General features: G+C 33.2%; 1 protein-coding gene across 1 annotated transcript; it reads right to left on the bottom strand.

The window, feature by feature from the left end:
- Positions 1-4,675: 4,675 nt before the first annotated feature.
- LOC110718146 (probable inorganic phosphate transporter 1-3) lies at positions 4,676-6,866 on the bottom strand. The gene has a single exon (XM_021896945.1). The coding sequence runs from the start codon at positions 6,466-6,468 to the stop codon at positions 4,873-4,875; it is 1,596 nt and encodes a 531-aa protein (XP_021752637.1). The 5' UTR covers positions 6,469-6,866; the 3' UTR covers positions 4,676-4,872.
- Positions 6,867-17,627: the final 10,761 nt, after the last annotated feature.

Below are 17,627 nucleotides of genomic sequence, written 5' to 3'. Positions count from 1 at the left end.
GCATCTTAAAACAATGCGCATACTTGCTAGGAAATATCTTTAAATTCGTCTCAATATTGTTTAAAGATTGTTAATATCATGACATCAAACTATATCCAAGTACGGAGTATATGAATATAATCAACCAATTCCCAACGCTTGATACTCTAACACGATTATATTGTAGTTGGCTTTTGATGCTACAATGATTTTTAAAAAAAAAACCTCGATCTCATTTGAAAAAAAATATCATGATATAAAATTAAGTCATCCGATCCCTTATCTTCAATTGGCAAGATAAGAGTTTTTTTTTTTACTCAGGATACCAACAAGGTAAGTTACTTCTAAATTTCATTGAAATAATAATATTTTAAAGATAGATCATAGCAATTCTTATGAGCCAAGGCCTAACGTGTCCTTTTTTTTTTTTTCTTTTTCAAGTGAAATTATATTGTGTATCGCCGAACCCAATATAAAAATGAAACGATTGAAAGACATACTTGTATATAGACATGTTCTTCAAGCATTATGGAAAACTGTGAACCCTTCTAATAAAATGTGTGACATATTAATGTCCCATTGTCCAAACTATTGATAGTTTAGGAGGTTTGATTTTTTGTAGCTTGTAGCTTTTTCTGTTTTTGCCAGTGAAGGCTTGTGATTTATTTTGGTGGTTGAGTAGCAATTACGTGGTGTGATAGCATATCTCGCCATTAAACTATAATACTACGTAATATACTTGTATTTAGATAAGGATTATATGTAGCAATTTATCTTGAAACATGTGAATTCGAGTCTAATAGTATTTGTCATAATGTGGGACACTCATTGATATGGGACACTCACATGTGTTGTTAAATTTTGAAGACTATGCTTCAACAAAGGACACATAATTATTTCTTATTAGGACATATTCATGTTTATGTTAGGTTAGCGCATTTGCAATAATGCATTATATTGTTCTTGATTGATTCTTGGATGGTATCACTCCGTAAAGTTGGTTGGCTATTGTGGGTATACCCTTATAATAATCCTGAATTCCTGACAAAACCTCGCTTGCTTGCGACTTGATCGAGGATTCTAAGGGTTTAAAGCTAGGCTTAGTGGAACCTTCATTCATATGAAACACAGAGAATGAAGTTGAAATTTAATGTATTTTAGGTTTAACTCGTAGTGTTATTTTGTTTTCTTAAGGACAAGCTAGATGCTAAGTGAATGTGCAGTGGAGGATCGGAGTGAATAACATCAAATAGCACACAATTGTAATCCTCATTAGGAATGAATAACATCCAAGATAAACCCCTTAACTAATGACTTGATATAAATATCTAGTTATGAATGGCCAAAAATTCTATGGTAGTCTAGTCATCCTTAAGATGACTATCATTATATTAATGTTTAATTGACTGATTTTTTATTTATTTTTTTATGTCAAAATTAGTTGTAAATGTTTTTTCTTATTTTTAAAATTTATTCATGCTTTAAAAGTGGTTTTTAACAACTAATATGTGGATAGCAAATGGTTTCAACAATTTTCTCCTCAAATCTAGTTATTTTGGCATGATTGGTTTTGTCTCTCATCGTTATTAATTTATGATTTCATTTGTATATATTATTCGCTCGTATGTTTTGCTACGAAGCTATGTTAATTTACCGATCGAGTTGAATCCATGCGCTATGCTCTTATCTGCCTGGCAGACTGCATCTAGGCCATGACATGTCTTAGTATGACATTTCAACATGAGCGATACAAGCTAAGCAATATAATGGTGCCTCTAAGTAACCCTTAGCTGCATCCCCATGGCTTTGCGCACGCACACACATAGCCAAGCATTCGTGGTCATTACTTTGTCACGGCTAAACCTAAATTCTTCAACCTACAAAAAATAAATAAAAATATAGCGTCGTCATATTTAACGTTTAAGAGATTTCACTACATAACGACAGTCATCATTATTACTCTAGGACTCTTACCATAAACTTCTTAATAAGCTTTAGGAGTTAATGATTTTATAAAATCTATCTAAACAACTAAACAACTTAAATTTAAAACATTATTTTAAAAATTGTGGTTTCTAATTAAATAATAAATAAAGTTCAAGTTACTAAAAAGGGAAATAAAATACCCTAACATGAAGAGAGAAGGAGAGACAAAGAAAAAAAAAAGGTGCAAACCTGTCAAAAGCAAGAGTTGCACTCTAAATTAGAGGGAGTTTAATACTGGTGAAGGTTTTAAAGGACAGCAATGAAACACAGTACGTATAAATTAGACATTCTGCCGGAAATATCGCCGGCATATAATTAGCATATACTCGTATAATTTATGCTTGAATCTTTTCCGGCATCTTTTTAGCATATACTTCAGTCTAACAGTCAACTACAATTGTTTTTTGAGTTTACTTTACATTGCTTGATTATCATTTACGACATTTACTAATTAATTATGTTTTAATAATGAATGTTTCCACGATTTGGAACTGTCACTTACATGAGTACATGTAACTTACTTGTAAACTTAAGTGTCAATTAATTAATTATTTGTTTGAACTAATCAAGCATTCGTATGTGATAATCTTTTTTTTTTTTTTTTTATTAAATAAAGTGTACCAAGTTTGTACATAGTAGTTGACTTTGTAAGACATGATTTAAACCACATGTCTAGCTGTTTGATTGAGAATATGTATGAGAAGAATGGACAAGGAGGGAGAGTTGGTATGGGAATAGGCTAAAAACTTAATCCGATTTGGTCTCATGATCTGATATACTGTTGTAAAATTAGAATAAAAAAGTACGGATTAAAATGTTTTTGAAATAACCAAGCATGTTTGACGGAGGTGGTAGGGAACTCACCTTATAACTTTGAATTCACTAGTTCGAGCATCATCACCTACTTTTGCTTTGGAGTAGAGGATTCCCTTACCCTCTCCCTACTCTCAAGCTTGGCTTACATAGCTAAACACTTATAAACTTAACTCACAATTTGAATATTTGCACCAAAATTCACCCCAATCTAAAACTAAAAATAGGTTACACATCCTTCTATTTCCTAAATTTTTTTTCTTTCTTTCTTACATCACTTTTTCCTTCCATATTCGTTCAAGTATAATGGTAAAAAGCAATATTGAATCCCACTAATTTGCATGCCAAGGATGAATTAATTCTTGAGATTCCATGCTCTCAAATGCTCCAAAAGAAAAAAAAAAAATAAAAAAAAAATAAAAAAAGGTTGACAACTAGGTATCTTTAGGTGTCTTTGGCCCATCTCAGTTCGTTGGGTTTGGGCCTTCAATGTTACAATTTTAATCGATGCTCTTTGGGAAAGATTATATAAACTACGGAGTATTAATTAAGAAAGATCAAGGTAGTAAATACTCCGTAATATTCTTTGGAGTTTTGGTGTTGAATAGGCCCATTAGTAGAAAAAAAAAATTATTGGCTGATTATGCGAGTACTAAAATTACTTTTTATGGTTTATTTATAACTAATTTTCTCAAAGCAATAAATCTTACATAATCTAGGCTTTAGCTCTCCCTAATTTGTTTCTCGGTAAGGGGTTTGGAGAAAAAAAAAATATGATGATTGACACCTCTTAGTATAATACGGGGTGCCAAAAGAGTTGAGCAAAAAGTGTGATTTTGATTTGAAGCTTAACGAGAAAGAAGTTGTCATCATCATTTGTCGGTGTCGGCAAAGGGTTTTGATAGTGTAGCCATTGTAGTAGCGGAAGCAAGAAAAGATAGATCAAAAGCTCATGATACCATGATAGAGTTATGAGAAAGAGAATGTTGGAAAGCTTAATTATATTGAAGTATATACAAAATTATTTATAGTACATAAGTAAGCATTAAACTATGACTAGATACATTAGAGTATATCTCTAGGTACATTAGACAATAGTCACGGAAATCATTGACAATCAACCTAATTGTGTAAATCAAGGAATAATCCTTTACATTTAATTGTAAGCACGGAAATTTGATTAAGTGTCGTAGACTAAAAAATTTGTGTTTACAGTAACACTAAAAAAACCCGATAAGCAATACCATCACTTAAACAGATAGAGAAAGTAAATTGTTGGATAAAATGATTACTCGTATAGTCGTATTGTTACTTTCCGCGTATATAAGGTAACAGACTTAAATAATTATACAATACTGTGTAGCTAATTTTCACTGGTTAGAGTTGATTTTAGCTTATTAGATAGAATCGATTTCTGCTAATCAAAACTTAATCATTTTGAAGTTTTAAAATTAGGAAAATTATTAGAAGATGGCCTAATTTTTCATTAAACATAATTTGGCGTTGGTAGACTTCAAATTATAGTAATGCTTCTATCTTTTAATCGCAATATATTTAGAGTTCTACACTATTCCTGGATACTTCATTAGTTCATTGATCATCTTTAATGATTTATACATTGAAAAAATATATTTATATGAGATATATTAGATTAGTTTTAATATATATTAAATATATATTCAAAATATCAATTTTTAAGTTAATTCAAGACATAAATAATATAAAATGTGTATTGGTAAGTGTGAAACTCTAAATGTTGGTTATAAAAATTGAGGAATGAAGTATATAGGATCTACCTTAAGGAGTACTGGATATCACAATTAACTAAAATTAAGTGGTCTTGCAAATAAAAAATTGTGAAATTAAGTATATACAAGTTAAAAAGAAACACCTTATTAATCAAAGTGAGGCTAATACACAACGCAAACAACAAAACCAAGCTAAGATGTACGCCAAATTGAATCAATTTTTATAGAGAAAAAGGCCCCAAAATAAAGCAAATTAATTTTGAGCTGTATAATATGTGTATGCTAATTAAGAAATAACAAAGCAATTCAATAAAGCCTAGTTGATCACAAAGTTTTACTGGTGTAATCAAACAATAACTTTGTAGTAATTTTCAGCGTTGTCAACATCAACTTCTCCAGCCAATTCTTCAAGAGATTTACCCATTGGTTCAGGAATCAAGAAAGTGCATAGCATACCCATGAAGTTGATCACACCAAGAATGATGAGGGACTTCTTCTTGCCTATACCAGACGGATAGTTATGACTTCTCTTACTCGGGTCCTCCTCTTGGGAGGCGTAGAGGAACCCAAAGGCTCCGATTATAGCCCCGGCCTTCCCTGCTGCAGCTGATATACCGTGGCACGTGGACCTGAGCCTAGCAGGGAATATCTCAGCTGGCACAACAAAGGTGGTAGCATTCGGACCAAAGTTAGCAAAGAAGAAGGTTAGACCGTATAAAATGAGGAAGCCAATACGGTGGTCCTTTGAGTTCCAATGGTCATAGGGAAAGGCAATGGCGAACATGAAAATTGTCATGAAAAAGAATCCCATCATCTGAATCCACCATCGTCCAATTACATCTATGAAAGCAACAGTGATGCAGTACCCAGGGACAGTTCCACAAAGAGCGATCAAGGTTGAAAATCTCGCTATTAGGTAAACCTCCCTTATAGCACTCATCTCATCCGTTGGTGGGATCCAACCAACGGAGAAGTAAAGATCCTTTTGAAAAAGGTTTTGACTATAAAATGCAATGTCGAGTAAGAACCAAGTACTGGTGGTTCCTAGGAGGCGGATACCATACCGACTAGCAAATTCACGTGAGAATAGCCCGAACTTATGCCTCTCACTTCGTACTAGCCTCTCAACCCTCTCTTCCTCCGCGTCTAGATGAACATTGAGGACTTTCGACATATCTTCAGCAGCTTGTCTAGGGTTCTTTGCTACAAGAGTGGTGTACCTAGCAGTCTCAGGCATCTGCATACGCCAATAGTATGTAAGGGCAGCAGGAAAGGCTCCGAACATCAAGACAATTCGCCAAATATAGTCTGCTTCCCGTGGGATAGACGCCACAGGGTCTACATTAAAAGGGGGAGGTTTATATTTCCTTTCAAAGGCCGCGGAAACAATTAAGGCCACAATCCCACCGGCTAATATACCCATGCCTTGCATTGCAAAAACCGCGGCAATAAATGTCCCACGGCTCTTCTTGTTAGCGTACTCAGACATGATAGTAGCCGAAAGAGGGTATTCTCCTCCAACACCAAACCCAAGCCAAAATCGGAAAAAACAAAGACCAGCCATTACACCCTTGGCAGTTTTCCCAAAGGAAAGTCCCGAAGCAAAAGACGAAAAGATCATCAAAACCAGTGTTATACCATACACCTTTTTTCTTCCCATATGATCACCAAGCCAACCAAAGAAAAGCTGTCCAAATAATGTACCAAAAAGCGCGGCCCCATTTACAGCAACTGCAACATTGATAGGCAAGGTCCCTGGGTGGTCTGCGCCAGGTACAGTGTAGTATAAACGTCCGAGCAGCCTCGCTACCATTGAGATGCAGAACAAGTCATATGCATCCGTTAAGAATCCCATACCAGCAATCGCAATGGCCTTGAAATGGTACCATTGTGTTCGGGCCACATCAAGCGCGTTAAGCACTTGCAGCTGCCCTTCCAACATGACTTAATATTTACTACTTAATGATCAATTGTTATTTCAGCAGCCTCCTAATTAATCTAATTTCGATCTTTACATAATACGGAGTACTTGCCCTGCAAAAAACATCTAGCAAGAATTTTACATTCCTAGACAAAGTATAAAGAAATATGAGAAATTAAAATACACACTTAATTAGCTAATATTGAAGCTTCTATTTTTTGTTTTGACCTTCAAGCATGTAATTTCTGCAATGTGGAAAAATCGCCGAAAGAAGAGAAAGATCTAACCTGATTAATGTAGCAGGATAGAAATTACTTGCCACGCACGCTACGAAAGAACAGAAGAAAGAAATATTAAAGAAGAAGAAGGCTATGATTCAGGTCAATACATGTTACAACAATGGTTGCTCTGCTATGTTTCAGGGTCAATGCTACATACAGCTATTGAACAAGCCAACAAGGCCAATAGTTGTATGAAACAAGAATTATTTTATAAAAAAATTATTAAAGATATATTTTTTAATTTGTTTTGTATGTTTAAAATTATAAAGACAACAATGTAATTTAGTAAATTTTATCTCAATTTTAGTTAATTTCTTTTTTTTCTTTTGGTTAAAAGTTTTTCTTTTCCGCTCTCAAATCTTCAATACTACTTTAAAAAATGGTTTTGCGTGTATATAGTGCAACAAAAGATAGTGTAAATTGGTTCGATCCGCACTGTTGGATTATTTTCACATTTTTTGAATAAGCCGAGTTCGTAGTAATAAAGTATTTATTACTTCCTCTGTCCCTTATTTTTTTTGTTTCATTTGACTTTTCACGGTTTTCAAGATATATCTTCAAACGTATATATCTCTATTTTTATACGCGTAAAAATTATTAACATTTGATATAAATAAACTATACAATGAGACAATTTTAATAAGATTCCTTAATATATTATCATTATAGATTAACAAGAATTTATGGTCAAATTTAAAAAATTTGACCTATATTTTTACAATGGGGCAAAAAATAAGAGACGGAGGGAGCTAAACTAATTTGTAGCCTTGACTCTAATAAAAAGTGATGCCAACACGTTCTTACGGATCCTTTAACAGCAACTCAATCAAATGATGTTGGAGTTAATTTCTTCGTACTTGCCCGCACGTTTGTGACATATAATTGCATTTCTGTGCTTCATTCATGCCTTCATTCAAATTAAATAAATGGCTTTCTATTTTTAGGGCCTATTGACTGGGCCACTGGTGGCATATTAAGGATTCAGGGTCCAATAATAATAAAGATTGGACATATATATGGGTTTAAAGCCCAAATATGATGCAAGCCCAGCCGCCATAATTAGTCCCAAAGTACGTTGAAATTCGCCTTCAATACATCAATAAATCTTTTCAAGTGAACAAGAGTACAAGACAAAGGGTCTAGTAGTCTTATGAATTTTTTTGTTGTCCAATTTACTACCCTTATTTTCTTTTTGATAAACCTTTACTTTCTTTATTTTTTATTTTTTATTTATTTATTTTTATTTTTAATTTAGGATTGGGTTGGGTTCTATACCTATCTAGCCATTTTTTTCTCTCTACTTTTTAATGTGCAAATGATTATGTGACAAGTAAATTAAGACAAAGAATACATAAATTTTTTGAAAAAAAAAAGCATATGAATTATATATAATTTTTCACAAACTATTGGGTGCAGCAATCAGCGTCCAATAGTTTCGTGCGGCGAAGAAGATGACAATGACAACGACGACGACGACAATGACAGAGCGAGCTCATGCTAGAAACGAACTTATCGGCGGCACTGCGGGCGGAGGTTGATAGGAAAATGGATCTTGCGGCAGCAATGGTTCCGCTTTCTTTCGCCATTACTTCTGCCAATGCATCGAAAGTTGCACTCTTTTCATTTTTCCAGGTTCCTTTTTATTTTTATCTTATTTTTATTTTTATTATTTATATAAAATAAATTCCATCTCTGTCGATGATGGAGAAGGCGATGGTGGAGTGTCAGAGTCCTTGGCCATGGCTGATTGGTGGTCGAACTTATGAGTTCTCGAATGTGCAGCTTAATGAGGTAAATGCAATTGATAAAAGTAAAAAAGAAGAACTAGAGCACTAATGGCAGTGCATGAATTCGGTGAGGAAAACAAGAAATCAGAGAAGAATAATTAATACATGAATTAATTATAACTAGTAGAAATTAAAAACCTAAGTTGGATGATATCATCTATAAGTTGGATGATATTTTTTATAATTTGATGTGATATCATGTATATCAGCCAACAAAAGAAACATATCAGCCAACTGATGTCTGATATAAGTCAATATTAGGAACATATTAGACATTAATAAAATCATATCAGTCAACAAAAAGAACATATAAGCCAATAAAGAGATACATGTCAGCTAACAAAAGGAACATATAATCCAACAAAAGATACATATCAACCAACAGAAGGAACATATTAGCCAACAAATGAAGCATATCAGCCAACATAAGGATGAAATCAACAAACAAAAGCAACTTAAGCCAACAAAATAAATACATTAACCAACAAAATGAAACATATAAGCCAACAATTAAAATATACATATCAGCCAACAAAATAAAGATATCAGTTAACTAAAGAAACATATTAGTCAACTAATGTCTGATAGCAGCCAACAAAAGAAACATATTAAACATTAAAAAAAAAACATATAAGCCAACAAAAGGAATATATCAGCTAACACAAAAACATATCAGCCAACAACTGAAACATACCAGCCAACAAGTGAAATATATCAGTCAAGCCTGCCGTACACAAATTCCCAATACCTTTTCATAATTTTTACTATGCACACAATTATATATAAAAATAAAACTACAACATGTTTTGTGTGCGGCTAGCCTAGCCACACCCTGTGACCGCTTATAAAAAACAAAATAATCCCTATGACACTTACCGAGTAACCCCTGTAAGACTGATCAATTAACTCTTGTAACACTAACCGAGTAACCCCTATAACACTAAAGAAGTAAACCCCATACACGGTGTGGCGGGCCACGTACGTATAAGAATTTCTAATAAAATTATAATTGGAAATTTTACATGGTGGCCTCATGGTTTTGGTTTTCTACATGGAAGACGAATTTTTTTCCAGCTCTTTTCAGTGGCAGCAAGGTTTAGAAAAATTTACATAATGACCTTTTTTAGGTTTATGGCTAACCTTTTTAGTTAAAATGGTTAACTTTTGATTTTTTTTATTAAAAAAATATTTAAATTATATTTTGAAATAATAAATTTTTTTTTTTAAAAAAAAAACCCCACCTTTTTCTCTCCTCTCTAATAAAATTTGAATTTTTTTATTTTTTTTTTAAAATTTTATTATTTTAAAATATAATTTAAATAATTTTTTAATAAAAAAAATCAAAGGTTAACCATTTTAATTAAAAAGGTTAGCGATAAACCTAAAAAAGGTCACTATGTAAATTTTTCTAAACCTTGGTGTCACTGAAGAGAGCTGGAAAAAAGTTCGTCTTCCATGTAGAAAACGCAAAACTATGAGGCCACCATGTAGAATTTCCCAATTATAATTTGCTAACCAATTGAAAATAAAAAAAATAGCATACAAAGGTCTTATGTAAAGATCAAGAGGCTTAATGAGTTTATGATTGTTGAATATATTGTTAATCTCCTTCTTTTATCATGGCTAAGGAAAGAAAAAAAATAAAATTTTGCAAACTTGTGCAGCATGAACAATAACCGTAAAACACATAATTTTATTATTTAATTATTTTTTTTTTTTTTTTTTTGGGGGTAAGCAGAGATGTCCTACTAAATCGAAAGTTTACCCGGATTAATATGAACCATGCTAAAATCCTTGTGTACATATAGAGTACATAATAACTTCTCAAAGTAAAGTGTTGGGGACATGTCAAAAACCTGTACGTATAACATAAACCAAATTATAAAACATAATTACATAAAGTGGATACCAACTAAAAGAGAACTAGAAAATGAGAATGATATCATCTAATGCTCTGGCAAATTAATGGCTAATTTAGAAATTAGTTACCAAAAACTCTTGGGTGGACCTTGTCCATAATGAATTTATTGTGGACCTTATAGTCTCACGTGCCATTGTCAGAACAAAATAGCCCAGTGCACCTACCCAGCCCAATTCTAACAAAAGTCCTTATAAAACCCTAGTCCTCTTATCATTTTAATTAAAACAAAAGCCTCAATTGTATTCTCTTTCCTCTGCGTCGAACATCATCGACCCGAAATCACGAAGCAAATTCATCAATTGAAGAACGAAATTCTACTGCAATTGATCTCAACAAATCAATTTATGAATTGGAATCAAACACAAATAACAATGAAGGTGTCAATTACTCTTTATCTTGATTTAATTCTGCCAAAAATTCGATTAACTATCATGAATATAAATTGATTATGTTCTTAATTTGATTTAATTTTGCCCAAATTATCAGATTTTTGTCTACTTAGGGCTTTTAATTTTTCTTAAACAAGAATCGATTGGAATTTTCTTGATTAATATGAGGTTCGTTAGCGTATAATTTGAGGTCTTACTGATTGATTGATGGTGTTAGTTCTGGTAATTTTATGTAGTTTCAAGGATGGAGAATTACATAATTTACGTTGTGAGTAGAATTTTGATTTGTGTTATTTTTCTGATTTATTAATTATGCAGTGTTAGTAGTAAAGTTTGGTGTGGAAAAGATAATAAAAAAAATTAAATTAAAAAAATTGGGGTTTCTATGGTTTTCGGCTAGTTGAAGGCCTGTGAAATGGAAGTATAGAGACTTTGGGAGGAGGCTAACAACATGCTTAAATAAAGGTCACTATGTCTATTATGACATTAGTGTAGTAGAAAGGTTGCTATATTATTTAAGGGTCACTGTATATAGCTAGGTGATTGAGTTTCTGCTCTATATAGCTGCCTTCAATACCTACTAACTCTCATAGGCTTAGGCTTATTGCTTGGTACTATCCCTCTTTTGCTTTTGATAAAACTAATTTGTTCTCAAAGACATTAATGCCTTTATAATAGAGTATTGTAGGATTTGGAGAATTATATATACTACCTCCGTTAACGGTTATCTGCAACAAGTGTACCGTTCACGGAGGCCTAGGGAAAATTTGGTAGTGGGAAAAAGTAAGAGAGAGTTGTCCATGTAATGTAAAGATAAAATAAAAAGTAAGTGTGAAAAAGTAAGGGTATGTTGGGTATTTGCAGTGTGAACATAGATATTTTTTGTCCTAAAATGGAAGTGATGCAAATAATAGGTAGCACCTACTTTTAGTAAATGTTGCAGACAACTGTTAACGGAGGAAGTAGTTGAAAACTTTATAAGCTTAGTTGGTCTGTATATTTTTATTGGCACAAAGAATGTAGGTTCAAGTCCTACATAAGCTAATAAGATTTAGACATTTAGTGACCCTTTTTAACAAATAGGTTACTTTTTCACAGATGTTATGACCCTTATATGAATATAGTGACTTCTTTTTACATGTAGTAATCCCTATTTGAATATAGTTAACCTTTTTTTTTTACATATAGTAATCCCTATTTGAATATAGTGACTTTTTTTTTTTTAAATGTAGTAACCTCTATTTGAATATAGCGACCTTTATTTACATGTAGTAACCCCTATTTGAATATAGTGACCTTTATTTTACATGTAGTAACCCCTAGCTGAATATAGTGACCTTTTTTTTTTATTAATTTTTATTTTTTTATTTTTTATATGTAGCCTTATTTAAATATAGTGATCTCTTTTTAACATGTAATAACCCCTATTTGAATATAGTGACCTTTTTTTAAATAAAAAAAAAAACTGTTTTATCAAAATTATCACGCTCTTTATATTTCAATGATGTGTTCTTTTATAAAGTTGTGATGTTCATTACAAATATAAGTTATGTTCTTTCCACTTTTTTTTTAAACTAGTTTTGATCCGGGCGTATGGTACATACCAACCAACAATTAATCATTGTGCACTTGCACAATGCTCTACCAGTTACACTAATAAGCTTTAAACAAAACTCATACAAGCATAAACATTAAAGCAAAAACTACAACTAATCAAACTAATTAAGTAGAAATTTCACGGAGTAAATCAACCCAACAAACACTATTGTCCCTTATCATGCCCATAAAGCTTTTTTTTAGGGGAAAACATGGAAGCAATATTATTAATCAACCAGAGTCCAAATCCAAGAAAGCTAAAATGCCTTGGGGAAAGAGTTTACAAAGGATTGTTCTACACCATTAGCAGGAACTAATCTAGCAGACAAGCGAGCAACTGCATTGCCATTTTGTCTAACATGATTAATAGAAAAACACTCACATTACTGTCATTACAAGTTAGACCACCAACGGCACCAAGTAAACTTTCTGGCAGCTTTACCAACACATCTTTCCCTTCCAAAGAACCTTGGTACCAGTTGCAATTATAATGTCAGAACTCCACATTTTATGTTGTTGAGCTCATGAGCTGAGAAGTATCGGATAGTGTCATCTTTACCATGATTGAAACAAGGGCATGCTTTGTTCAAGTACAACAGAGATCCTACTCATCCCACAATTGAAATCTACTACTATAGTAATGTACAAAAATCCATTTTGACTTGATTACTTCCAAAAATCAACCCAAATCACCCAAATAACTCATCATCTGACTGCGATCCAACCCAAATCTGACAAAGACATAGTGTCACCTCCAGTGCTAAAAAACAAGTAATAAAGTAGGCAGATGAGTATTCTGATACACACAGAGACCCAAAGCCTCCTTCTCTAAGCTTGTTGCTGTGTGAAATATAATTGGTAGCTTGCTCTACTACACCAAAGGCTACTTTTTGTTGTTAAAGCTTTCTTGTTCACCTTCCCTTGTATCAAGATTTCCTGTGATCAACAGATAAGAAATCAAGAAAATGAAATGCTTAAATCTTTTAAATACTAATTATTATGATATAGTGTCTTTTATGATTGACATAGTAACTTTAATTTTGAGATATATAATTTTTGGAATAGTAACTTTTTTTTATAATATAGTGGATCTTTATTTCTAAATAGTAATCTTCATTTAATAGCCTTATATTGTCAGTTTTTCACCATTAATTAACATATAGTTCTTAATTTTGACATAGTAACCTTTATATTTGGAAAAGTAACCTCATTAATAATATAGTGGTCTTTGTGTAACACTATATAGTGACCCTTTCGTCTCATAAAGTCACCCTTCTTAAAATATAGTAACTCTTTTATTTGTTATACTTACCATTTTAAAAAGCATAGTCACTCTTAGCTACATTAAATTACCATATCAAAGTTACCCTTTTTAATACATAGGGAGTTTAGGGACCTTTTTATATCATATAAATACCTTTTTAGCATATAATTAAATACTCATGATAATATTATGCTCTTAGACTACTTTCAAAGTTTCAATCTTCATCTATTCCCTTTGTCAGAGCATATATTGACTCAGCGTGGAGATAACAATTGATAGAATGGATTGTCAATGCTTACATGTTCGGTGCTACTCTTTTTATGATAACTAATGTATAGTTATGCCTATTAGCTCAAATTTTCACAGTAGATGAAGGTTCAAATCCTACATAGGCTATTGATTATATTATGTAAAAAGACAGCTTTATTAATAAAATTTGACTATCTTATCATCATATGTTATCTTCATCATACTACAATATAGGATACAATGCAAGCTAAATAGTTGTTTATGCACTTTGATGCTAACAAGCTACTACATACAATGACCAAAACACAACTCATCAATGATAACAACACACAAGCATTGTTGTAGCTTAGGCTATGTGGGACTTGAACCCACACCATGTACATTATTGTACATTGCTCTACCCTTTTAAGCTAATAACACACACACACACACACACATATATATATGGACAATCCTTCTATCTGTCCCTTGGTTGCTTAAACCAAATATTGAAATAAAAGAAAATCTTGTTGACAATAACATAAATAAGAAGAATGACCATGAGTCCGTGACACCCTTAAAACAAACAAAGTATCTTAGTCATAGACAACATTAATTAATGTCAAACTGTCTAAGGTGATAGACCACATTCTTTAAATTGAAAGTAATAACTGGCTCAAGTTGACATGTTCAAACCTAAGCCCAATAGAAGTTCAAGTTCTTAGAACAAAGGGAGTATATAGCCTTACCTTATTATTTGCACAATGATCGTCTAATATGCATCGTGACCCTTAAATAAACTAAACAACCTTATTCATATACATAGTAACTCCTTTTGGAATCATAGTTGCTCTATTATAACAAAAGAGTAAATAAACACTTTCATTAAAAAGAGTTGCTACATCTCACAAAATTAGGAACATAATAGCATATAGTGATCCTCTTATTCACATATTGAGACTTAAATAAACTAAACTCCCATTTTGAAAATAATAGCCTTTTTTAAAATCATAATTACTCTATTTATCTAGAGTGATGCTTTGAATAAAAAGAGACTATAAATCTATAATCAATATTTGCATATTCTACTTTGCACTTCCTTGATGTTAAGCAACAGGCAGTAGCAACAAACAAGCGAGCTTGCCTAATCTTATCATAAACCACCACCCCCTAAATTAAATAACACCACACTCACCTCCCTACATTCAACCAATCCACCACACAACAGCAGCAACAAAATTTCTAACCCCCTAAATTAAGTTCCAACTGCTACCACCAACAATTCCACCGACGACTGCTATTAGCAGCCCACACATGTCATCCTGTTAGGTTTTACAACAATTCAAAACTAAGAATTACTTAAAAATTGTGGGAACAAAACCTAAACCGTGTATAACAATCAAATACTAATCAAAGTATTACAACCAAACACCAAAATTACAATGTATTTCAGAAAAATACAAATGAAAACACTAATGTAAAAGATTTTAGACTTGCCTCAACTCCAATCCTTGATGATGATGAACATGAACACGAGAAAACTATGTCCACTTGAGTCTCAAACCTTGATACACTGTCAAAGGCGTGTAAACATTTTTCTAAAGAGGTTTATTTCCCCCACACGGTGCTTGGGTTAAACCGGAAATCCTCTTTGAGATACAATTGACAGCAAACTTCGTTCTTAGCACTAGAATCGAAGTACGATGAAGAATTCACAATGAAAGCTAAATTTCAAGAGTTTTCTCACAATACTTTGCAAGAAAATTGAGAGAAAATGTGGAGATTTCCTTTGGAGAGATAAGGTGAAAATGTGTTGTCCCTTTCTTCCTCTCACGAAATTCTCTTTTATAAGAGAAATAACCGTCAGCAAATAACCGTAAAACTGGGAAGAAGCGCGGGTGCGACACAAATAGGCGCGGGCTCACCTCCTGGAGTAGCGGACGCTCCACATGGAGGAGCGGGCGCTCCACATGACGGAGCGGCTCCACTTATTGGAGCGGGCGCTCCTCCCAGAATCTTTGCGAATGAATCTTGAAGACAGTGAGGGGCGCGGTTTTAGCACGGTCTGAAGCGCGGGCGCCCCCCCATTTTCATTCAACATGCTGATTTCCAGAGAGGTGCGCGGTTTAGGCGCGCTCTCATCGCGGCCGCGCCTACCATGCGCGGGCGCGCTTAACATAGGCGCGGGCGCGCACCATACAACACTCTAAATCATCAACACACCTCACCAACATTGCCGCACCAACCAGGCCTCACAAACCACCACACACTCGCCTCACTTGCCCAAGACATAGTCTCCTTAAACACCAGCAAAATGAGTCAACAAATAATCAGTTTAGAGAAGCAAATTTTAGTTCGGATCATTACCAATAATCTCATTCGGTGGTTCAAGCTATCAACATATGCCATAAACGGTATAGAAAGCAAGAAGTATACAGTTTATTCTAAATAGTGTTTACAACTAGCTGCTAAGCTCTTCATAATCAACGATCACCAAACTACACTCTCCAAATTAGCAAATACAGTAAAATACGAAATCAAAACCATAAATAAATTAATTAAATACCTAATTATAAAACATAAACAGTGAAATTGAAATTAATCATGAATTTTAAAAACTATAACCCTAATTCGTATATAATAGGTTTAAGTGAAGCCAAAAAAAAAAAACCTAATTCGTAGATACTAGGTGTAATTGAATCTAAAAAGCCAGAAGAAACCTTCAAAAAACCGAATAACACCAGAATAAAACATGAATCGAATAAACTAAAACCTTAGATCTTCACAAAATCTTCAATACAAAACAAAATTCAAACAAAAAATTCATGTAAATAGCTTTAATTGAAGAAAATCAACTATTAATCAACATAAAAGTATTAGAAATCAACTCGAAGAAATAATCGTACCAGAACAGCGTCCAAAGAACGGAGGCCTTTTCTCCTTGTAAACGTTCCAAACCTACTGTTCTTACCATTGAAGAAGAAATTGAGCAATCTTGAAGTTGTAGTTGTGAAGAGAGAGAAAGCCTTGAAGAGAGAGAAAATGGAGGAAACAAAAAAAGGGGAAAAAAGGAAGAAGGTTATAAATACAGAGTAGAAAATAAGTAGTCTGAATAGGTTGCCTCCTCCCCCACGCACATGAGAGGTAGCTGGTCCACAATAAGTTTATTGTGGATCAGGTTTATTTAAGAATTTGTATACAAGTAAAGGACTTGGGGAAAAAAAACACATTATTTACTTTTAATTTTGATATATTTGACTAATTGAGATAGAGTATATACTTATGAGATTATGGAAAGGATTCCGGAAGAATGTGTAAACATGATTTCCATTTAAATATACTTGTATTACTCCCTCCATTTTGATTAAAAAATGGTTTGCGCTTCACGCCCCAACCCCCTTAACTAATAGATGTTTAGATACCTGCAACGGAAAAAGGAGAAAGTGACGATGGCAACGCGCCTCAAAGAGGGAAGGGGTCCGAACAGCCTTGTACGTACGCTGCCCGAGCGAAGAAGTTATTCTTTAATTCCAAAAAGTCAAGCCACCATTCTTCAGTGATGAGCTCTAGCGAAAAAATTTTATGTGTTTTTCTCTGAGATAAATGTCTTTCCACTAGAAAAAGAAAAAACGAGCCAATTATGAGAGTGCTTTTATAGTGGATGTTACATTTCATTAGTCGTTAGTGTTTTAAAAACAAGAAGGTGAATTTCTA

Source organism: Chenopodium quinoa, unplaced genomic scaffold (assembly GCF_001683475.1).
Source record: "Chenopodium quinoa cultivar QQ74 unplaced genomic scaffold, ASM168347v1, whole genome shotgun sequence".
NCBI classification, from domain to species: Eukaryota; Viridiplantae; Streptophyta; class Magnoliopsida; order Caryophyllales; family Amaranthaceae; genus Chenopodium; species Chenopodium quinoa.
The sequence above is the reverse complement of the archived record's forward strand: the minus strand, read 5'-3'. Positions and strand labels throughout refer to the sequence as shown.